At 37.9% G+C, this 25,796-nt stretch overlaps 1 protein-coding gene across 7 annotated transcripts in view; it reads right to left on the bottom strand.

Moving 5' to 3' along the window:
* The window catches only part of RAPH1 (Ras association (RalGDS/AF-6) and pleckstrin homology domains 1), an 85,597-nt gene that overhangs the window by 46,192 nt on the left and 13,609 nt on the right, over positions 1-25,796 (bottom strand). For all 7 annotated transcript variants that reach the window (XM_040703676.2, XM_040703673.2, XM_040703677.2 and 4 more), the window contains exon 2: positions 4,061-4,180. In XM_040703676.2, the coding sequence (XP_040559610.1) occupies positions 4,061-4,180 (120 nt within the window). The remainder of the gene's footprint in view (positions 1-4,060; positions 4,181-25,796) is intronic.

Here is a 25,796-nt window from a genome sequence, read left to right as displayed (position 1 = left end):
TCTTCACAACCAATTTTTCAAAAGCTCCTGGCATATCCAAAATGTCTTTTTTCAGGATTTTAAGTAAAAAAGCACGTCACTACATCACAAAGACTTAGATGCAGAAAAGATATTAATCTCTTTCTTGCTGTTACAGAATTAAAAGGAAGGGATCAAATTCCAAATGCATGTTTCAGTGGTGTTACATACTAGCACATTTTGAAACACAGCTGATTTACCTATAACAACTTTTCTACAGAGAATTGCACAGATGCTAAAACACATGCAAACTGTGACACCCTAAGAAATGCACCCTTACATTATAAGCATATCCGTGGTATAAGCACAGAAAAGCACTCAAAGGAGAATTTTTTTTTTTATAAAAGGGATTTTTAATTACTAAATTTAGGTATTTTTCTCCTAAGTCTTTTCTGTGAAAAATACCAAGTTGTGAAAGTGACCCCAGCCCAAATATTTTTTTGTTTTGTGTTTTGGAAAAAAAAAAAAAGCAACAACAACAAAAAACAACAACAACAACAACAAAAAACACCAAAACATGTAGTAAGGGATAAAAAACTAACACAAAACAAAACATGAAATCAAAAGACAATTACCTACACAAAACATTCAATTGTTACATTAACTAACATAAAACTTGACAGTTAACCACGAGCAGTAAGAAGCAAGTGGTAGGGCACTATGATCCAAATGGTAACCCAAAAGTTGCATGACACTCCCAGAGTGAGAAGTGTTATGTGGGGAATCTAGCTCCTAGTGTTGCTTGAAAGGCCTGCAGAGGGCGTGAATAAAAGCAACACTTGAATAATAAAGCTCTCCCAAATACATGTTTGTCTAAAAGAGCATCTTCTAGCACCAAAAGATTTAAGTTTCTCACCCACACTTTTTTTTTTTTTTATTTTCTGTATCCTTACTCAAGGAAGGTAGTCATCACTTAATGATCAGAAGACAGTGATACAGAACTATTTTCTATTATGTGGAAAAAACAGCTCTAGTGGAGATTACATATTGTTCCATACAGAACAGTTGAAAAATTTCAGATTAGACCCCTACATGCAGCAAAGAAGACGTGAAACAACAAAGCAGGCACATTAGGGATCACTCTTTCCAACTGAACCAAGAGACTGCCCGCAAAGCAAATATATCTAACATCTAACGTATGTTTTATTAAATTTAAGAATAATCACGTTAGTACACAGGGTTGTGAATGCCCCCTCCATGGAAGCATTCAAGGCCAGGCTGGATGGGGCTTTGAGCAGCCTGATCTAGAGGGAGGTATCCCTGCCTATAGCAGAGTGTTGGAACTAGGTGATCTTAAAGGTTCCTTCCAACCCAAACCATTCTATGATTCTATCCTTTGAAATAATTGGGATATACGCTTACTATGTAGGTCACTCCAAATATAATGCCTCCTATTCATTTCCACGGAAATAAAGAGCACAATAACACTATTTGATCAAGCAAATTCTTGGCTACTAAACACTATTTTTCAACATAGTCACCACTATTAGCTGTGCATTTTTACCAGCAACCAACAAAAGCCTGCATGCTGTGCCTGTAAAAATCTCCTTGGCTGTCTGGAACATTGCTTGTTTTTCATGTTGTTGACATCACTGCTGAAATGCACCACCCACTGCCTCACTGTACACGTATCCACTGCTTGGTCTTCTTCAGCATTCAGAAAGAATGGACAAATGTCAATGGGCGCCACTTTTTCTGCATGGAGGAGTTCAGCAACACCTTTGCTTCATACGCATTTCTGTGTCAGATACGATTTTGTCAGGCTACCCTCTGCTACATGACAACAAAATGTAACTGAATATTAGTGGGAAGGTTCAACCCCTACCGCCATACCACCAACATCCACCTCTGACATTGTGGACCAACATAATGAAATCGGAGGCATTAATTTCGGAGCAGTCCTTGTATTATTGGAGAACACTCTCCATAATAATGCAAAATTTCAGTTTTGGAAGCTGCTGAGAACTGCAACAGCACTAGAAGGCTAGCTCTGGAAAATGAAAAGCAAGGAAAGACATTACATAGAGCAGAGTAACCAGACACCAATTGCTAATACAGATGCTGCTCACATGTGTCGAAAATTTCATGGTTGCATTTTATAATGCTTTTACTAGGCAAAGGGTTAAAGAGGGCAAAGTGAATTCAAATTATCTCAAAGGCATCTTAACAATTCCATATCTTTTAAAAAAGCATTCCTGTCTGGAAAGGAATCTGGATCTTACTTTCAATCTTCCCAAAACAAGCACATAAGAATAGGAAATCTGAAAAGGAAGTTACAAGTTCAAGGAACTTGGGGACAAAATTCTTCTCCCACTGCTTTTAGAGTGCAGCTGATAAATAGCAACAAATGCTAAAACTACACCAGAATGCCCTTTGGAGCTCATTACATTTAATCATGCCCCTTTATTGGGACCTCAGCTGAATCAAGACATAACTATTTACCAAACAAGTAATCTGAGACACAACAGACCACATTAACTTGTTTATACAAAATATTATGAGGTTATTCAAAGTTCTGGGGGAAATGTCACTTCTCAGTAGTTACAAAAGACAGAAGTGCAACTGTATGGCTATATTGCAGACTGCGTTGCACAGCAATACATAAGCAAGAAACAGTGTGTGTCCTGCCTTTCACTACTTGTTTGTATATTCTGAGCATTTTGCATTGATTAGGACAAAAATTCAGGTATCAGCATAAAGTCTGTATGTTAAACATACAGCTGCGAGCCCTGAGTAAAGTACATGTATTTGGAAGTTACTCATATTTGCTTAAGTGAAACCAAGAATAAATGTCTAAAACCAATTACCCATTGTGCTCCCATGTGAAGATCCTCAGAGGTAATTTGAAGGCAAGGGCTCTGTGAAAGGACTCTCACTTACCATTAAAAATCTTTCACAGGGAGTTAGATCTACAATACCATCATTCTTATTGTCTTTATTTCACGCTATCTCCTATTCATTTGAAAAGGCAGGATTCTTTATTGCCCCATTTTACCCTATTTTAGGGTAAGGCCATCTGCATTTAGAACTTGCAGGTAGGTCCTTTAAACCAAAGATAACATGCATGAGACTGAATCTGAAATCTTCTGTTGTATGATTAACTCCATTTTCAATCAGTCTTTTCGTAAGAAAGATTCTTCATTTTCCCCCAAGCTTACAGTAAAGAAGTGATGAGAGAAGCCTCTTCCCATCTAGCTTATTGAAACTTGGAGCATCACATCATTGCTTAAAAATCTATGTGACAAAGAATGAGAAGATAAATTACACTATTCAGGAGGGCCAGCACACATGGCTGGAAAAAACAAAGCAGGAGGTCACAGAGAAATGGACTTTTACCTTGGAACTCTGGCATACTGTGCAAAATGGAAGATTTGCTTGTGAATGAAAGAAAAAGCACTAAAAAAATGCCAAGAGGTATCCTGTTAGCTGCCAGTCTGATGGGAATAATGGTCCTCTAGGATGTATCAGGTGACCTTAGCACATCATCATTGACACCATTCATACTTTCTTGTTCCTTATTGTTGTTCAGGTGCAACAAATAGATTCAATTGCATGGCCACTAGACAATGCCCAACTGTGTGTTTGGAGATACAGCCTAGCACTAGCCAGCTGAAGTCTGTGTTTCTCTATATACATAAGGACAGAAGATCAATTCCAGAGTTTTCCAAATGGATTGTACCCTTTGGGAAAGGTATAACTATCAGGTTGTGAAAAATGAATTTAACAACTTGGAAATGGGGAAAACAAGTTAATTCAGAGCTCTTTTAAGAACACGGAGTTGGTCATATGCTACCGCCAGTCTTGTTCCAACCGGTAGTGCTAATTAACTGGGAAGAGAGGTATCTTCTGCCCTTACACAATAAAACAGCTGAGGATACATACTTGACCCTGACAAAGCACCAGAGCGAAAAGTCTTAATTCATACCTATCTGAAGTGTTCAAAAAGATCCTCATTAAGGTTAAAGAAGTTAGCATTCAACTGAAAATAAATATGTAATAATTATTTATAGTTGTTCTATGAGGTGACAGGTGACTCCCCAACCTGTGTGAGTTTGTCCAGTTCTCCTAGCCAGGCCCCAAACATCTTGTCCAGATCCTGATCTTCCTTATCACTGTCTTCTTCTGCACCATGGTCAAGCTCTTCATCCGATAATTGCTCCATCTGAAAAAAAAAAAAGTAATACTCAGATTGTATCAGCGTCCACGAAAGCTAGCGTCAGCTGCTATACTCCTAAAAAAACATTCTGAAGTCAAGGCACGTTTGTCCATAAGCTCTACAAAAATTGCACACTCATACTAAGTTGATGATAATGCTCACTTTTAAAGAGTAAGCATGAAAGTTGCAATGGATAATTAGCCATTCTTACATTCTACTTTATGTCAGAATCACGCAGAAAAAAGATGAAGAACAATGTCCGGAAAACTTAACACAACAGCAGAAATTTCAAGCTAACCTTATAGAATGCCTCCAGGGATGGGGCATCCACAACCTCTCTTAGGCAGCCTGTTCCAGTGTGTCATCACCCTCTGAGTGAAAAACATCCTCCTAATACCTAACCTAAATCCCCTGTCTCAGTTAAAAACCATTCCCCCTTGTCTTATCACTATCAACCCATGTAAACAATTGTTCCCTCTCCAGTTTATACACTCCCTTTAAGTACTGGAGGGCCACGCTGATGTCTCCCCAGAGCCTTCTCTTCTCCAAGAATTCTCTTCAACCTTGCACATGCATTCATTGCCAGATATTATCGGCAAAGTCTACAGACTTTACATTAAAAAAAATTCAGCTCTTGTCCAAAAAATTCAGCTGACCACAGCTAAGGAACCCACAGGAAGTGCAGTCTCACTATGCAACAAATAGCTGACTTTACACATCTGTAAACAGAAATGCTTAAGCAAGCTACAGAGAATATGAACAATCAAGTTGTTTAAATCTTGGACACTCTCCAGATCACTTCAGTGATACTGCACAATTTCCATCTGACCAAGAAACCCCTCACCTATAAACAAAGGGTCACCATTACAGCTATCTGACTCTCCTTTATTTAACAAGACTGAGAGAGCAAAGTAGACTTAACATTCTCCAAAGATTACCTGTTATGAACTGAATGGAAATCAGCTTGTTGTTAAAAAGCCTCTCTTCCCCAAACACATCCTCCAAGCCCCTTCTACGGGGCTGAGACACAAACCCCTTGCTTGGTATATCCACACTTTTAAACAGAGGACTTGTTCAGAATGAAAATTGGAGAGATTTTAACATACTCAGAGAAAATGATATAGGTAGCAATTTAGGAGTGATTAGGCGCGCACACACACACACACACAAGTAAGCATTTGCAATAAGATATAGAACATTCAAAAAGAGATGTGAACACATCATCCAAAAATCACATAGAAAAACCCCAACAAACCATAGATTGTAGTGCCCCTTGAGATGGTCAACCCATGAACAGCATAGGAATTTGCTACACAGGCTTTCAAATGCACCACTTTAAATTTTGTAAACTTAGAAGCAACGTTTTAAGTGCTAGTCTTCAGGAAGACAAATCTTGATCTGAAAGACATCACCATACTGCAGAGTTGAACTGTTGACAGATTACTAAAGACTACAAAAGTGTTCTCTGTTCAATCAGTTTTAGACTATTTATGGCAGTAGTTCATGGGGGAAAAAAAAAAGACCTCCATGATTTAGAACAACCTTCATTTTTATTCCTGTATTATTTACATTTCACTTCACCTTAATAACCCAGGCAACAGGAGACCAGAGGCAACCGACTACTCTGAGGTCAGCTGAAGACAGAGCTTCCCACAGATACAAGATACTGCTATCCAGGTGCTTTAGGCAAAGCAGCTTCAGACTCCTACTGCAATTTTACTTTTGGAGGAGAAAAGAATGCAGCTGCTTATCTTAAAGGGGCAATAGTATAGACAGGCCTGAGCAGCGGACCCAGGAGAATCACAGATTTGTATGGGTTGGAAGGGACCTCCAGAGACCATCAAGTCTAACCATCAAAAAGCCCCTAATTCAGTAACAATTGTGTTTCACAAGGAAGTGAAAAAAATGCTGCCTTCAGCAGCATGACATTTTTTATTCCAGTGTTAGGGAGTGTTGCAGCTCTTCACTCCATGAAGCTAGACCAGAAGCTAGATCAGTTTGTAATTTCACAATACAGAAAAGGTTCTTTCATAAAGCCGTGCTCTCAACAAAAACAAAAGCACATCTTTCTGAAAGTGCGAGACTTTTCCCAACGCCCATTCATATGTTGTCCTCAGCTTAATTTTAAAAATGCCAAACAACCAGGTTTCTGTAACTCTGTTGGAGAGACTCACTCCATCCACCACAAGCCTTCCCTGTCAGGAAGCATTTTCTAATCATGCTTTTCATTTGCATTTAATCCCCTACATTTCACCAAGTCTTTCACACTAAAACATCCTCTTTTCCTCTCGGAATCTTCTAATAAATGCAGACAAATACCCCTCTCCTAAACATTACTTCACTAAGCTATCCACATTGCAATCTTAAATCTTTTCTTGTAAATCAAGTCCTTTACCCTATTCCAAAAATAAAACTGCAAGTTTCTTCAGGTAAGGTGCTCAGATGCAAACATGGCAAGCCTGGCTGGAAGCTACCATACCCTGTTCTAGAAGTATTGTGCAGTTGATGCAGCAACAGAATGCTCCACTGCTCTCCAGTATCACACCAACCACAACCAGCAATAGACTTAGTGAACAAAGCTGCTCTGCATAAGCATTACTTGAGACAACTCTCTTCAGCTCACAAACAATTCTGCCAAGTACAATATTTTGCACCTGGGTTGTGGCAATCCCTTTTATCAATAAAAGCTGGGGGATGAAAAGATTCCATACATTCCTGCCAAAAAGAACCTTGAGGGACTGTAGATTGCAAGCTGGACATGAGCCAGCAATGTGTCCTCACAACCCAGAAAGCCAACCATATCCTGGGCTGCATCAAAAGTATGGCCAGTAGGTCAAGGGAGGTGATCCCACCCCTCTACTCTGCACTGGTAAAGACTCACCTGGAGTACTGCATCCAGATGTGGAATCCTCAGTACAGGAGAGACACAGACCTGTTGGAGCACATCCAGAGGAGGGCCACAAAAAACATTCCAGGGACAGAAAACCTGCCCTGCAAGAACAGTCTGAGAGAGCTCTTCAGAGGACAGTCTAAAGGGTCTCTTCAGGCTGGATAAGAAAAGGCTCCAGGGAGACCTGATAGGAGCCTTTCAGTATCTTAAGTGGGAGACATAAGAAAGATAGGGACAGACTCTTTAGCAGGGTCTGTGGTGATAGGACAAGGAGAAATGGTTTCAAACTTAAAGATGGGAGATTTGGATTGGATATATTAAAAAAAGCTTTTTTTTTTTTCCTTTTTTTCCTTATGATAGGGGCAGTGAAGCACTGGAACAGGTTGCCCACAGATGTGGCGGGTACCCCATACATGGAGGCACTCAAGCTCAGGCTGGACGGGGCTCTGAACAACCTGATCCAACTGCACATGTCCATGCCCATTGCAGAGGGGTTGGACTAGATGACCTTTAAAGGTCTCTTCAAACTCAAACAATTCCATGATTCTATGAATATTTAAGCTAACATGGCATGGCATGCTGTAGTGAAGCTGCAAAACAGATTAAATTCACCTTTTGACTCTTTTTTCTCCCCGTGCCTGTTCTGAAACCATTCAGTATTTCTGGCACTCCAGGAAAGGGAAGAAAGCTCTTCTAAAAATCTACAAGTGATACTGAAATCCAAAAAAAATATCGATACACTCATATAATCAGGAGCATACTTCCACCAAGATCACACCTTTCTATGCCTTTCAAGTCAGGCATGTCTACTTCCACCACCACCACCACCTGACCCCTCAAAGGCTCTTCTCCATAATGTTACCCCCAAGCCCTCTCCACATACAAAACTGGAGACAGTAGGGTATACTGGTATACTTACTTTCTACCTAATCTTCTGCAAAACAAACAGAAGCTGGATTTTCACATCCCTTGAAAGCTTTATTAGTCCTTAGGCTTTTATGAGGACCAGAGGTATCGTAGATTCAAGCCAAAACACTATACTTAAGGTGATGTGATAAACAAACTACAGCAACTGTTCTCATTTGAGAATACAGCATTTTTCAATGTCTAACTATACTTGATGTTAGGAATTTTTATGTGAAGGTTAAGGGAAGCTATTAAAAAATGTGCCTTAGGAAACACGACTATAAAACTGGTGAATCAAACAGATACTGTGATATAAAACAGGCGGAGCTCAATATTTACAGACATTTTACACAGCACAGCTAGCTTTTCCTTCTTCAAGCTGTTTTTGACACTCTACAGTTAGATGGAATTTGTTCTGCAGTGCATTCACTCTATGACACTGTTCATAATTCATCCTTTCAGTATGAGAGGAGTTTGGTTTCCTTCCACAACTCAAATCTTCAGAAATATTTAGTAAGAAGTACATTTTCAATTTCCTATAAGTTGTTGCTTTTGCTGTATTAACTTGTCATTAGTGACGCTGCTTCAGTTCCAGTTACTCTGAGGACAGAATTAGCAGCCTAAAGAAAACTTTTACAAGTAAAGTACTGTTGTGTCAGCAAGCCTGGCACTAAATCCTGTAGTATTTGCCAGCTCCTTGTAGTCCCCACCCAAGCTTTCTAACGTCAGCTGCATATCCTCCAAGCCTGTCAATGTTTGCTTGCAAAAGGCACACAGAGGACAGTGTCTCACTTAAGAAACGGCAAATATTAACTTGCTAGTCCTCTAAAATGGATCTCTTCACACAAGCTCCACTAGTGGGCTAAACTGATGAATTAAGACAGAGAAGATAAAACATTCAGCTAAGAGTATCGGAACTTCCCAGTAACAGAACTACAAAACAGTAACAACTCAAAAATAGTGCATATCCCAATTAAAATTAAGAAGTTCAAACTTTTCCTTTTTACAGAAATCTTCACACTGTTGTTGAACACAGCATACATAGGTCATACTTCAGCAAACCAGGACCTTTCTAAGGCTGTGACACTTTAATCTACAACAAGAAACGACAACAGTAGATGTCTAAACATTTCTTTTTTCTTCCTTTGTTTTTTTTTTTTTTTTCAAGAAATCATTACAAACCAAGTTAATCTAAGAAATAGAAAAAGGAAGCCAATTACAATTCCAAAGCACTTGCAGGTTAGTAAAATTTAAGCAGCTCACAATTCTGTTTAGCTCATACTGGGAGAAGTGACAAAGTAATTTTAAAGATTCAAGCCATTTTTCAACACTTTTGCCCTATTAATTTCAAGCATCTGTCAAAACAGAATTTAATGGAAATGAGCAGCTCTCAGATTTAATTGAGCGATCTGTAATACAGAACAATGTTTTGAATGTGCCCACTGAAATTTCAGTCAGACGCTTATCTGTGCTTGACTTGTCCATGGCAGCTCAGCAGTAAAATGAACAGACTCAGTAATACAAAGCAATCAAGTCAGAGAAAGCACAACAAAGACTCACTGCCCATGTGTCATTTGTACAACAAGGTTCTAATCTGTTCTCTCCAATAATACACTGCTATTATTCTAGTTGCATCCCGAGTATGGCACAACAAGGCTCTCTAACGAGACAGTTGTTCAAAATTGTTGGCTATTCCCTCCCCTAAACGTATTCAGTGACTAAATTTGGTGCTCAAACACCTACAGTAACCACCATGGGAAATTTTCAAAATTCCCCGTCCTTGAACAGGGGCAATTGATGGCAGCGACAACTTCAATTTGACTCTACTTTTAGAGTGAAACGGCACTGACAGCTTACCAGATAAGACTCTTGCTCTTCCAAGAACCCCTGCCAAGCTACAATTCAAGAAACACTTTCTAAAGGTGTATACAAATTCTCATCTTAAGCATTTTTCTATTTCTACCTTCATAAGATTCATGTAAACCAGTTACAATAAACACGATTCCTGGATGTCTGCTTCTTTTCAGCATTAACGCTCTGTCAACCCTCTTTGGTTTTGTTTTGCTGTCATAACAAATTGGATAGGGCTAACCTGAATGAGAATAGCCAATGCACTAATGAGATTACACGTTAAGCTGCAAATATCAGATGCCCTTTCAAGGAACATTTTTCGTAGCAGCACTTTGACTCTCATTTTTCCAGAAAATCAACAGTAACATATGAAGACATCACAGACTGTAAAAAAATACTTAGCTTTCAGTCTTTAGTCCCTCATGTAAGGGCTTCTTAGCATCTGTCATTTTAGGACACCGATAAAAATAAGGTCTTGACATGGTGTAGTCTTCCTGCACTGAAGTGTGCTCTATGTATTATCTTATTATCCAGTCTGGAGTGCATCAGCCAACTTGATCCATTTGAAACGTTATTTGAATAGGCAGACCTATAATCCACTGTAAACCTGCTAGTTTCCAAAACAGTTCATTACGTTTTGTTCACCTTTGAATGCATGTGGCCTAGTACTCTAGTGTTATTTATGAAAAGGTAGTGAGACTTTCAGTAGATGCCAACAGTTGCAACACTTAAACATAACACTATGTTAAATACACAGTAATAATAATAATAATAAAAAGATCATTTAGAAAAAAAAGAAACATTTACTTTTTCAATTTTTTTCTTATGCGATCTGTCATAGTTTTGTATGCCGGGATGAACATGAGATGACGCAATATCAAAGAACAAACGAAAAACAAAACAAACAAAAAACCCACAAACCCACATGTAAGGAAACATGAAAAGCCTGCAAACAATGTTTCAGATGTACCCTTCTGACATTTTCACAACCAGACACCACTGCACAATTCCAAAGCTAACAAAGTGCTACTATCAGAAAACAACAGCTGATCTCTCGGACACCAAGAAGTTCTGAAAGCATTTCCAGTGACTTTCACTGAGACCCTCTACTGAAGACTCGCACTTCGATACTGTAGTTCTTACTGTAAATCTATCCAGACCAAGACAATAGTTAAGTTTCATTACACTAACAGTATTTCCTTTAATAAAAACACTCTGCATGAAAATAAATCATTGTGGGGAAAAAAAAAAAGAAAGAGAATTTGTCTATGCCACACTTATTTAAATGATGGAAACATTAAAAAAACAAACAAGAAAACACCACAGAATTCCAAATCCAACTGGAAATGCCAATGTCCTCAAAGGCTCAAGATTGTGTCTATTCACTGTACTTCAAGAAGCAGTGTAACACATTCTGCGATAACAATGCTACATATATTAAAGGAAAACTGATAGCATAAAACCCCAACATTAGACCAGCTGACTGATGTTCTCACCTCCACCCTTTCTTATTACCCAAGAAGAACTTTGTACAAGCTTATGCTTGTTACTGAATTAAGGATTTGCTTCTTCAAAACAACTATGGAATTTGTTAAAAAAAAAAAAATCTACTCAAGGGATAAACAATACACAAATGGTCAAAACATCATCTGAATAACCACTGAACTTCTGCCTTTTGCAAATCTAGTCTCCTGAGCATAAAGAACTACACAGCGCACACTAGGATATTTTTAGAAATCAGAGCTCCGTGTTCACTTGTGACCATGCCAGCACCCATTACTGTGTAAGAAGTTATACATGACCAAAAACAACTCTAATGCACCATACAAGTAAGATTCTAGCATGTATTTTACCCATAATACTCATTCATCTGACTGCTTAAAGACATGTAAAAGCTGTGTAGTTAATACAATTCAGGCTTGAGGGGTTACTTTTAGAGGAGTAAATGAATTGGATACACATTTGCAAAACTAACAACCAAAACACATTCATATTTCTCCACGTTTCCTTGAAGTTACAGTAAACAATGAAAAGCAGTTTGAGCAAATTATTTCTTTCGTATTGATCCTCTGCCCACATGACAAAGATCAAAAAATCCTCCATGCCCTTCAGTTAAAAACAAAAATGTATATATATTTACATGTACATAGAATTCCTATGCCATAATTGACACTAACATTTCTCCTTTGATTTTAATATCGAATCAACAAGCAAGTGATAACCTGTAGATCATGTGTTTTAGTATTTGCATGCTTCCTCTCAATACCCTTAATTTCCTCTTAAAGCATTCTGAAATAGATTACTCTCATGGGAAAAAAAATAAAAAGGAGGGAAAAAAAGAAAGAAAAAGATCTGGAACAAGATTAGAAATCATGGGAAGTTCTCTGTGTAATCCAATGTCCTATAAACCAGCTTACATCAAGAGTAATCTAGATAAAAACCTGAACAAGAGTTCTTAGCTTCAAACACCACAGGTACAGGCTGCATATATCCCAATGCTCTTATATCAGAGACATTCCAAATCTCTCAAATTCAAACACTGAGGTAGAAAATCTGTCAGCTAAAAAATCAAATTCAGAACATCCCAAATAAAAGTCTCGTACGATGTAAAGGCCTCTTTCAACATACCATTTTGAGTTGATATTTTTCTTTTATTTTTTCAAACCATGCTTCAGGCAATAGTTTTCTAGGCTTGTACTCAGCACAATATGCTGAAAACACATAGAATGTCTGATGAAAAAAAAACCTTTAGCCATTTCAGGAAGAACAGAAAGACCTTACCAGTCAGTAAGTTTGCATGCTTCTGAAATTGCTCAGGCAGTAATTCTGTCAAAATTCTGTATTTGTTTACTGCATCAAGATGGCATACATTGCTGTCATTTCTGATAGCACTCTGTTGTACCAGTTAAACAACAAATTATTTATGCAAAGTAGCTTTGAAATGGAAAAAGTAAGAGCTGCGCCTTGCACTTACAAAGAGGCTCACATAATCAGAAGTACTGTGGGTGACCCCTTGAGGTCCCTGGCAGCCGTCTCTACCTGTCTCCATACAAGATCCAAGAAATAAATAGTTGCATACATGTCAGTAGTCAGAGAAATCTATTTCAGTAGTTGGTCACTAGATTATAAGGGAATGTGACAACCTCTGGCCAAAGTTTACCGGTTTCTAGCTCATCCCTTTTCCCTCCGACTTATCAATGATGTTTTCATTAAATTAATCAACATGATCTGCCACAACTCTGTTCACGTGTCCTGTCAAATTCAACTTCACTCCAACTGCTGAAGCAGAGTCAGCATTACTTCACAAAACTACCCCATTTCTTGCTTATTCATTAAAATAATTTGTAGCAATTTGAAAAACAGAAATGTTTACACTAAGTTTTTAACAAAGTCTTCACCTTTAAGTTGTTCTTCAAAATTAAAATATGAGATTGCACTTCAGCAAAAAATCACGACCTTCAAACGTAGGAAGTCAATATCAAAACAAGATGTGCAACACTTCACCATTCAAGGAAATTGGGACAGGGAAGACATTAGGCAATATGTGTAAAAAGAAAAGCCTAAAAAGCAATATGCATTTTGAACTTACTTCATTTTCAAGTCTTTTACTTGACCAGGCAGCTAGCCTGAAAAGTGGAACTTCGCTAAATATGAAAACCAGGCACCCTCACTGCGAGGCCTTATTCTCAGCTTTAACTGGGAGATGCAAAACAGCTGACAACTGTCCCTCCCTCACCCACCAATGTGTGTAACATGCAAGAAAGTTTCTGAAAAAAAATCCTCAGGTCTCAAAGTGCATGTTTTGCATTGCGGATGGGTTGAAGTTTCCATAAAAGATCAATTAAAACCTGCTGAAAGTAACAATCTATCACGCATACACAGCATGATTTCTAGCGCTACTCGTAAAATTAAGCACGTCTGTACAAGAACTTGCCTTTGCCTCCAGCTGTTTGTGTTTAAGCCCGGTCAAATAACTTTTTCACTAAGCCCTTAAAAAATATTTTTCTTTACATTAACTATCAGTTTGGAATACAAATATTTGTAGCAGCACAACACAACTAAGAGTTTCTAAAATTCATGTAACAACTGTCTGAATAAGCAACTGGAACAAGAGAAGTCTTAATCAGATATCAGACATCAAAGCAAACTGTCTCAGTGTTCTTGGAATCCCCCAAAATATACCAGTGCTGTATACAGTAAATAGAAATGTTCTAAACAGCACAAGGTGTTCATGCTAGAGCTGTTGCGCTTTTCAGATTATAACAGGCTGCTCAACTATCCCAGAGATTTTAACCACAAAAACATCAAACGTACCATAGTTGCTCCCAAGTTTTCCTCATATTTGGAACCTAAACTTTCAATTGAAGCAGTCAGCCAGTTAAGCAGGAATAAGAAATCACAGCACTGTTCACAGACAAAACAAAATGACAGAAAATAAGTTCTTTCTGGCTAGTGATATGAAGAAATAAAAACAATTTTCCACTTTCACATCCACTGCAACTACTGATTCCTTTTGTATTTAATCAAAGCTTGTACACTCGCTCTCTAACTTCAGTTTACTCAATCACCCACCAATTTCCTGAAATAAACAAAGTGAAGATATCAGCATGTTTACTTCATCTCAATTTCCAACAAACAGGAAATTCCCCTGATGTACCACAGCAAGAACACCTAAAAAATATCCACCCCACCCTTTCTTTGCTTGATAGATCTAAGAGAGATGTAAACCAGAAAATGGATCAGGTAGAAGTCTAACCTATATTCCACATGATTGGTTTCTCATTAATACTTCAGTACTTTTATTTTTACGTGTTATATATATATTGATCATATAACATGAAATTTAAAATTAGCTTCCATAAAGTGACCTCCTACACACCAAAATACACTTAAAAGATGTTTCCTCTTGACAGGGGACAAGCCAAAATTGCTGAAAAATCTACTGAAGAATTTATCTAATTGTACCTGAAATATGCTCTGCAGAGAAGGCACACAATAAAACCTTTATTTCCTCCAATACATTTCAGTGCCCATCTCACATTTAGCCAAACAGATGTTGCTTTAAAAAGATGGGGCTTTATCCATCATTGTGTCCAATTTCCAGAACGAAGGTTTCAGTCAGAGAACCCAAATGGTATTAAGTTCTGTATAAAGAGCATCCCAGATAACACCATATCTCACAGAAAATTCTTTACAAAGACAGATCTAAAAGGCTGCATAGACAGAAATCATACATACAAAAGTCATGTCTGCTAAAAATACTGTTCCAGATAATACAACTAAACAGAGGTGTTCTCCAAAAGAATGTAATTCATTGTCAGCTGCATGAGCCAACATCTCAGTATTACCAGTTTTCAAAAATTTTAAATACGAAAATAAAATGAGGTTATGCAAGTCAGGAAAATGTATAGCTTTAAATCTGCATTAAAAGTATAGCCTGCCTTCATTAGGCAGAGATATGCATTTAAAAACATACAATAGTTCCCATTTTCCAGAATCTTCATTATGCAATTACTATAACACAAACACTGTTAAAGGATCTCTTCCAATTCAGTTTTACCTTTGAAACCTGACACCCAAAAAGAAATAATAAATATTAACAAGTTGATGTAGAAACCAAGAAGCAACACTAAGCCTAACACAATAACGTCAACAGGAGTATAAGGCTGCAACCTCTAGGAGAATAAATCTGCATAACTAATCTTTAAAAAACATTACTAAGTAGACAAATGTATTTTGCATTGTAAGTGAAACAAAACAGCTCAGAGTAGAGGCAATCTTGACAAAAGAAAGCTAGATGTCAAAAAAGGTTCCATAGTCAAGCTAAGCTTTATTATGCAATTTAAGAAGGTACAAATTCATTTTCTAAACTGGGGTTAGTTACATACTTGACTAGAAAGATATACTTCAAATACAACCGTGACAGTATTTCCAGAAGGCAGGAATACGTAACCAAGTCACCTGGTCTTAGAGGTTTCCAAATCAATGACAAAATTTATAGTTAGTAAATAATAATTAAAAAGTGGCTTTCTTCCCCACTGAAATTCCATAAGTAACTCACAACAACTTATGCTATTCCACCCTTCTTGCAGAAGCTTCCTCAAAATCCTCAACAGCACACTTCCTAGACTTGCAGACCCTTAATTTTCTCACAGATACACTGACTGCAACAATGTTTTCATCTGATGTAGCCTCTACACTAAGTGAGGAGTTACTACGCAAAAATATTTCAGGTGCCTCTATGAGGTGATTCTTGGTCTACATTGACCAGAAATGAGAAAAGCCCTGTGACATTTCTTGGCAATTTGATCTGAGGGACTGAGATGGAACAGACTACAGCTAAGTGACTGGTGACAGCAGGCATCACTTCACCAAGGGCAAATAATTCCTGACAAATCTGGTGGCCATCTACAACAAACTCAGATGTCTGAACTGCCATGGAAGCTTCCCAAGCGCCTAATGATTCCAAGCGAGAACACAAGCCTTTCACGTTTTTGTAGACAATTATCAGCAAGCCTACAGCAGGCATGTTGGAAGAATGAAGGAAGAAAGGCAGGTTTCCAATTTTCAACTTACAGATAAGAGCCATGGCAAAGAACACAAAGCAAACCTGACATTGTTTGAAAAAACAGAACAAGAACTGCTTACATCCATAACTGCATCTGCAGAAACATTCTGCATGTAACAACAGAACATAAAATGTGACATGCGTGGTATTTTGCATAAACAGTTTAAGAATTCTATTTTGCTACAAAGGCAACATTTCCACACATACTATTTGCAACAGTCCAAACAATTCTTCAAGAAGTCTAACAGCTGGTAGTTCTGCTGTGTGCTATTTAGCCCTCTCTTTCTTCAAGAGCTGCTGAAGTTAATTGAATTAGAAGAAAAAAAGTGTATCAAAACCAACCAAAAGCAACCAACAAAAGCAAAGCTGTCTTATTCTATAGATGCACCACAACATCATTTAAAAGCGTGTTTTGCCCATATTACAGTCAAATTATTTTTGTGAAGCATAAAATTGCATGAAGGGATGTGTACTTTGGTGGCAAGGATGTTTTATTACGTTTAATAAGCTACAACACAGGTGAGCATATTTCCTCCTTAGACACTCAGCTAACCCATTATAATCATACGTAGACAGTAATGCAATACTTGGATTCAGTACAGTTAAAAACTCTTGCCCAAGGGACCCTCACAAAGGTTAAAAATAACTATTATGCCAGTGCTCATTTAAGATACCACACCAAACATGAACAATTTGTAAGATGTAGGTACTATCTAGACTCAGAACAAGTTGCCAAATCCCTTTCCATAAGGGATATCAGTCACAGTTCAAAAAATTACTGAGCAGTGCTTTAACTATGATAAAAGAAACAACACTGTTCACAAGCTGCTTTATATAAAGTTTCTTACCATGTTATATACTCTTCACTCTAACCTCAGCTGCAACAGGCTGGAAGGTGATTTAGGATTTCTGCTAAGAATTAAGACTACATTGTCACCAAGGCTGGAAAAGATCTTCAAGGTCACCTACAACCAATATTTCCCCACTAAACCATGTTCCTTAGTATAACATCTAAACATTTCTTGAACATCTCCAGGGATAGTGACGCAACCACTTCCCCAGGCAGTCTGTTCTCGCACCTGACCATTCTGAAAGAGAGATATTTTTTCCTAATATCCAAACTGAACCTTCCCTTGTGCAACATGAGGCCGTTCCCTCTAGTCCTAGTTACACAGTAGAAGTGCTGATGCCCACCTGACCAGAATCTCCTTTCCCCCATCCAACGGTAAGGTAATGTGATCATGGAAGGAGATCAGGTTGGTCAAGCAGGACTTTCCTTTCATGAACTCATGCTGGCTGGGCCTGATCCCCAGCTGTCCCGCACATGCTGTGTAATCTCACTCAAAATGATCTGCTCCACAACCTTCCCTGGCACCGAGGTCAGGCTGACAGGCCTGTACTTCCCTAGATCCTTCTTAATAACCTTCTTATAGATGGGAGTCACACTGGCAAGCCTACAATCCTCCAGGACCTCTTTGCTTGACCAGGAACACTGGTAGATGGTGGAAAGTGGCTTGGCAATCACCTCAGCCAGCTTCCTGAGCACCCGTGGGTGGATCCCATCTGGCCCCACACACTTGTGACAGAGACCTACTACCCCATCTGGACTGTTTTCCACCTGAATTGTGGTGGGTTTATTCTGCTCCCCATCCCAAACTTACAGGCCAGAAGGTAAAGTACCCCAAGGATAACTGGTCTGACTTTTAAAGACAGATGTAAAGAAGGCATTATGAACAGCTAGTTTCAGTAGCTGGAAATACCATCTCCATCAAATGACCTCTGTATTTTTCAGAAAACTCACAAATCAATTTTCAAAACACCTAAAGTATACTAGTATTTCATTATTAGCATTTATGAGTCAGCACATTTTGAGCATAGTTCTATCATTCGTCATCAAACATTTGAAAAAAAAAAAACGTTTTGAGGATGAATAGGGAAATAATCTTCTGGCTGACACACTACCAAAGGAAGGGGAAAAAAACAACTTAACTTACAAGACATCCGCTTTACTTTAAATCTATTCCTAACAAGTTGAGCAAAAGAACAATAATAGTGAAACAAAAACCACACTTATCTAAATAACAAGCTATACCAGAGCGATTATTTGGCATTTTAAGCCACTAGCAAGACAAACTTGCTGGGAATCCAAATCAGCAGTCAACTTCTACCCTCCGATTTCAATACAAACTGCAAGCAGACACATAAATCCCCTACTGTCCCCATTATTCTTTCAACACCTACTTCAATGCAGAAGAACGTGTAATTTCTTTAGGTACATGGCAGAGAAGAATAATTAATCTGGCGGGGGAAATCCACAAGGACATTACCAGAAAATACAGATACAGTATGGAGAACCTGCACCCTGAGGGTGACCTGGAAGGACTGCACTGAGGACAACACTGAGAGTCTAGGAGAAACACCAAAATGGGGCATGGCAGAGAGAACTTCTAGGAGCCAAGACAGGACAGAAAGGCTGGATTCTATTAGGAACGGGACAGGGTCCTATTACATGAAAGACCAAGAGATCATTTGGCAGTAATCAGGATTAGGCAAAATTTCACTATCACTGTAAACCTCATATGCAATACAAAACAGAAGGTCAACTTCCTGCTGCATTAACTACAGCTCACCTCTTTCCTTGTTGATACGGCAGAATCTAAGATGTTTTATTGACAACCCTGTAAGAAGAAAAAGTCCTATACTTATACAAAAACTCTTCTCAGCACTTGCTCTCATTCTCCTCAAAAAGAGAGGAGCCATTCCAGAAGTGACCTCAAACCCCAAAGCAACTTCTGTGAGACATCTGGTCCAGCAAGGCATCAAAGTCTGTAGTAATTCCACCACTATTCTCCAAGTAAGCCTGTATGAATTTCTGAAAATGAGAAAGCCTAAGCTGATACAGAATGGCTCAGTCATCACTGATGAAGATTGAAAATACAACTTAACTGCCATTTGAGCAGAATGTCATTGCAAAGTTCCTCCCAAAGTTTCCCAAAATGGAAAAAGCTGGCAAAATATTTCTTCCACAATAATGAAAACAAAAATACAACAACCACCAAACACTTTCTTCACATGGGGTTTTGTTTCTATCGTAAACTATAAGTCCTTCCTCTGTATGGTTTGATTATTTTAGTTGAAGTCCACAAGGTAACTCAAAGCAGTACCAGCAATTTGAAGTATAAAGCTATAAAATTTGACACAGTCAATTAATAGGCATGAAAGTGCTGTCCACTGAACACTGTTCTTACTTTCCAATTTATAAGTCTTGTGAAACTCCAAATTCATTAAAATATTTTAAGAAATTAACTTTGTACACTTAAGATGTGCTCTATAGATATATGTTCATGCTGAAAAGCTGCATTACTTCAGCTTCTAAATAAATCTTGGCAGCAGAGACTGAGGAAGAGGGAAGAACGCTAGCAGTGGACTCTACTTCCTGGAAAGAAAAGCACTTAAGCAAGAAAGCACTCTTAACATAAAAAGGTTTTTGTTATGTCAAAAGTTTGAGAAGTCTAAAAGCCAGTTAAGCATCAACTGATGCACATTAAAATGACTTGACTTAGCATTTAATTGTAGAGATTAAGGCAGAATGTAAATATTTAACACAGAACCAATGTTTTAAAGCACTCATTCCTGACAACATAAGAAAATCAGCTTCCACTGCAAAAAGCAAAAAAAAAAACACTGCAAATCTTACCACCAAGGACATGAACATGACATTTCTATACAGTAGGACAACCAGGGAGGACAGAGCTGACAGCTGAATCTTGTTAAAGAAGGACTTAAAACAGAAAGATTTAAATTCACAGGATCAGGCCAGCATTCCTACGGAAACACTGTTCAGATCCTGCACTGCAGAGACCTTGTCTAAACAGCTCAGCACCCGAGTCAAATAGACAACTACTGTCTGGAAAGTCTGCTGCCAACATGCCCCACAGCTTTGTGAATGGAGTTTTTCTTGCATATGGAGACTAAGACAGTAGACTGCTTTGGTGCTGCACGTAAAGAGGAGGTGGGGGACAAAGGAGAGGCGAACAGATGAAACAACAACGAAAAACAAAACATGAGCTGATGGACTCTGTATTGCCATTCACAAACAGAAAAAAAAAGTTCAGGATTACTATTATTAAGTTTCTTGATTAAAACTAATTACCCCAATTTTATCCAGTGAAGGAACGTAATCCACAGCAAGTAATTGAGTGCAGCTTTATACTTGGGCATATGTACACTGCACATTGTGTTTCACATCAAAAGCATTCTTTCAAGCAAATTATAAGTTCTGTCACTCTGTATTCCATTATTCTTGTTTGTCACCTAAGTTTAATGCTGTGGAAAAGTGATCAACGAAAGCCAGACAGATTTAGATGATAAAGGGAAAACTAATGACAAGAGCTGACTAAACTAAGTTTAAGGTAAACCAAACGTTTAAATATTTTTTTCACCACATACATAATTTGTGGCTACTCTTAAAGCCACCACCTGATCACATCCATGATCTGAGCCACCATCTCATCACAGTCACCATTTTTTAGCATGACTAACAAAGTTTTTTCCATTCAAACTCTCAGGTTTCTTTTTTGTTTTGGTTTTTTTTTTTGTATTTAAAATACTGGAGGTTTATGAGCAGTTTCAAACACCAAGGTAAGACCAACTGAATAGCACCATAAAACGGTCTAGTTTCCACACGAAACACAAATTTGTAGGGACAAGGAGACGATCACTGGCATTCAGTGTGGGGCATTAATACCCTCCTACAAGAACTGAATTATGATTGTGAAAATTCTGGAGCTCTGAAGCTCTCAAAGAAGTTAAGAACGGTACCCTACAGTATGGCTCAATGGCTTCACCAGGTAGCACCTTCCCAAAGAGTCCTCAGCAAACATTGGTAGATGTGTGTTATTTTACCATCAACACATGCCACCTCAGATTTTTTTCCCCACAGACTATAAACAACAGCCACGTCCTCACATAGACATAATTACATCTAATTTCTTAATATTAAAGATGAGTCAGAAAATCAGTGCTAAATGCAGACTTATACTGTAAGACATGCTGATTTTGCATCAATGCTCAAAGAGCCATGCCCTTCTTAAGTCAAAACATTACCTCAGCTTACAATATCACTGTAGTCAATCACAGTTCCTTTCCAAAATACTTAAGCCAGTGACCATAGGATTGATCACCAGTGCTGTCATTTCCTCCATTACAATTTGGAAACCAGCAGGAAACATCGCTTCACAACAAATGCAGGAACACCAGATATACACAGAAGAGACAGAATCTACTATCCACTCTGAGTCTATTTTTTTTAAGTCTAAGTAGGTTCTATTGCAATTTCACCACATAGAACATCTCCTAGGATTAAGGGCATTCTGTTCAAGAACTGTCAAAAATGAGTATTTTCCTGCTATGCAAAACCAGGACAAACACTTATTCTAGACATACATTCTTTTGGTGGGACTCGGGGAAGAGGTTATATCTAGTTCACAGAAAATTAGGTCATCCATTTTATAATCAAATATAAACTGTGTATGTAAATATGTAAGTACTGTATAGAAACTCTCCCTCAATAAAAATTCAGAAAAAAATTATCTGCATGCAGCTATATTCATTATAAATGCAGACGGAAGGAAGTTCATATTTACAAACTTAGTCAAACAAAAAAGCCATTATATCATCTTAACAGCTGTGTAACAATTTGGCAAGCTTTGCAGTAAAGAGTTTTTCCTCAGCGTCCCAAAAGAACAATTATTTTTGTTTCCTCCAAAATGTCTTCTTTGGTATAAAGACCTCCCTAAGAATTGAGCCAGATGAATAAACTACAGAATAGAACTCTACAAGAGGAATGCGTGCCACAATGAGTATTTTTACTGCTGAAAGCAGCTGAACTGAGTTGACCACACTGCATAAGGAATGTCATTTGTGACACAAGAAATGGTAATTAGTTGGAACACATTCACATCTTGTTAAGGACAAGGGTTGGCAAGACAGAACTGATTTGCATTGATTTGCTGTATCTGAATAAGCCACAGAACAGTAAAATCTACTATTTAAAAAGTAGATGATGGGCTAGTTTAGAAAAAGCCACATTATAATATGTATTTTAATTCATTAGCACCTTAATATTTCAAAGCAATATAATTTCTAAATTGTTTGTCAACTGCATTTTGTCTAAATTCAGTGAAAAAGCGTATCCAGATGTTTGTGGAACGCTCCATTAACATATAGTCTTACTGCCATTGATTGTTAACAGTGAGGTGTGAATTGTCTGGCAGACTGTCATTGGCTGAAGTTTCATTCAGGTTATTTGACAAACAAAAAATAACCCCACAAGTATTTAATTGCTTTAACCATTCTTATTGTCTTTACATCTCTGAATATCCATTTAGATGTAAGAGTTGCTGGCAACTTATTCCCATTATCTTTCCAAAGTATTCATAAAGTTTTGCTGACAGGAGCTATAACCTAGGTTATCTTTAAGGGCCAGTCTGTGACAAATCAAAACAGGCTTTATGATCCAGGAAAACAAAAGTTTTTTGGTAGTATTATAGATTTCATCCAGTTTATCTGGAAGCTTTCTGCACCTTCTCCCTGCATCCCAAGATAACCCATCAGTAATAGCAGCACTACTAAAATATGTAACATAATTCTTTATATACATGCTTATTGGTGAATAACTTCTGCCACGGATCACATTCAGACTGTAAAGGAATGCTGCATTTTCTTGTGCCACACATCTGTTTCCATCAGCAGGAGGGCAACACTGCAATGCAATGAAGTCTTGCAACCTAACACAGGTGACATACTCTGTCTGTCATACTCCATATTCAGAATTAGAGATATCATTCCATGTCAAGAATGATGTACTACCACTCTTGCCCCTTTCATCCAGGTTGGAGCATCTCACTTTGACCACATACATCACAGCAGGTAGCTCACTTGACATGGCTAGAGAACACAGTTGTGCAGCTAAAAATGCAGCTCCTTCATTAAGGTATCCCTTGAAATTAATCTCCCCTCTCCTACTGTGCAATAGTAAAAATAGACCTAAAACTGTTTGACTCCCAGTCTTCAAAAATAAGGAACTTCTGAAAAGAAGGAACATTAGAACAAAGTAGAACTTCATCTTTTAAATTAACTTGACACATCAGTAAAACCAAGAAACATAAGAAAATCTTATTTTAAAATGAATATTCTAACTTCTGTAAAGTATTTTCAGAACATGATCAGTGCCTTTTAATTTTAAGCCTAACATCCAAGAACACTTTCGTTGCTTTTCAGGATGACAGTGTGGCACAATGGTAATACAGTTAATAGGTAATACAGTTAATACAGGTAATACAGTGGCACTGCTATACAGCTAGATTTTGAATGAAATATTTCATGAGGAGAATAGGTTTTCACGCTGCGACTTGACGAAACAGAACTTGATTGGCTTTGAGCATAAATGAGGGAAGTTAACTTTGCAACCTAAAAATTAAATAATAAAGGAAATAACAGAGTCAACTTCATAACATACACGGCATCTGAATTTTCATAGCACATAGCCATATCAAGAGAGGAATGAGAGATTAAATTACAGTATATGTCACTCAGTGGCTGAAAGGATTTGACGTAATTCAAAGCAACAGTTTTAAACAGGTCAAATGGTAACAAACCATTACGCACAGAAATTGTGCACCAACATCTGAGCCATATATAGAATCACGGAGGTCTTTTCCAACCTTGGTGACTCTCAGATCATCCAGTCTGACTGTCCAACTATCACCAGTATTTCCCACTAAACCACATCCCTCAGTTCAGCATCTAAACTTAACGTAGACCAAATGGTTTCTAAGGAGTTCTGATGTATCTTCTCTATGCATACTTTTGCATCAATTGGAACTTAATGCCAAATCGATTTTGCACGTTGAGGCAGAAAAAAAGAATAATCAGACTGTGAAATCAGGTCAAAGACAACAGAAACATGTAATAACGTACAAAAGAAAAGTTCAGGAAAGCCCCCTATTCCTGTTGCTACCACTAAGTAAAGTATTTCTGATGCCACAACAAAACTAACCTCAGGATATAATTGTTTAAAAAATATTCTAGTTGACAGTGTCATGCCTAAACACAAAAGATCATGCACAAATTCAGTTTGTAGGTTATATGATGTAAGAATTAGATGAAAGATGAGAACAAGGCTTTTAGCATAATTTCTAACTTCTACTGCTGCTATTTCCCAAAGAACTAGGTTTTTCCCACTGCAAAAACCGTCAAAAAACTGCAGAAATGACTAATCCCAACCACTTCATTTTGGCACTGGAGATTTCTCATGCAAAGCTCCCATGTAAGTATAAACACATCAAACCCCTTTCATAATCAACTATTGAAAGGAACCAGAAGATTTCTGCTTCCCATCATAAGAAAAAGGTTAAGAAACTACATGCAGGATGCAAGAGACAATCCACAGATTTGTACGTGTGTAACCAGAACAATCCAACATTGTCTATGTAAATCTTCTGACTGCTCTAAAGCAACTTAGGTCTTCTTTTTCCAAGAGGAAGTGATAGCAAAAGGAAGAAAAGTGGTATTAAAAAGTCAAGAAACATATAACTTACAATAGTTAATTCCGGACTGGATGATGTTACATAAAAAGGGAAGTATTCAATTTAAAATTTGATTTTACAAGTCAAAGACTGTAAAACCCTCCAAAATATATACTAAACAAACAAACAAACCCCTCAAAAACTTCCCTTTTCAAGTAAAGAAAAACAACTGAGAACAGCCCACCTTCTGTAGTTAAAGGAAAAAGAAGCTCAGAAATTAGTAGAAGAAAGTTTGGGAAGATTTCCACACACTGGTATTGCTGCAGTGCTAAACACAGTTGGTCACATGGACCAACGGTGAATTCTTAGTATTCACAGCCACCACTTTTTAGCAGCATCTGTATTAGAGAGGTCAGAAAATAACAGGAGAAAGCTGTTATCTTCACGACATACCATAGTGGGATACGTTTACTCTAGTGTCTTTTTCACACATCTGATAATAAAACACAATAGACAGAGGCATACAGTAGTATATAGAGAACATATATAGAATATACTGCAGCATAGCAAAAGCTTGACAAAACCATAATCGGTGCCATGTCAGTATAATAGCCATTCCTTATATTAATGATCATCAAGGTGAACAGGGAAGTTTTAGTCAAGAAGTTATCCAAAATTCATCACTTCCTGGAAAGTATCTAGTACTATCAGCAGTGGGTGACTCCACACCTAGATGTTAGTAAACAGACAGAACAGCTGTAACTGATGCCTCAGAACTGCCAGTGGATCTTCTCAGGTATTAAGGGAACTGACTGGCTGGTCCCACGGCAACAATGCTGAGAATAACCACCAGCAATTCACACCTGGCAGCACTACTTG

This window comes from Gallus gallus, chromosome 7 (assembly GCF_016699485.2).
Source record: "Gallus gallus isolate bGalGal1 chromosome 7, bGalGal1.mat.broiler.GRCg7b, whole genome shotgun sequence".
In the NCBI taxonomy this organism is placed as follows: domain Eukaryota; kingdom Metazoa; phylum Chordata; class Aves; order Galliformes; family Phasianidae; genus Gallus; species Gallus gallus.
Note: the sequence above shows the minus strand (reverse complement) of the source record. Positions and strands in the feature narration are given on the sequence as shown.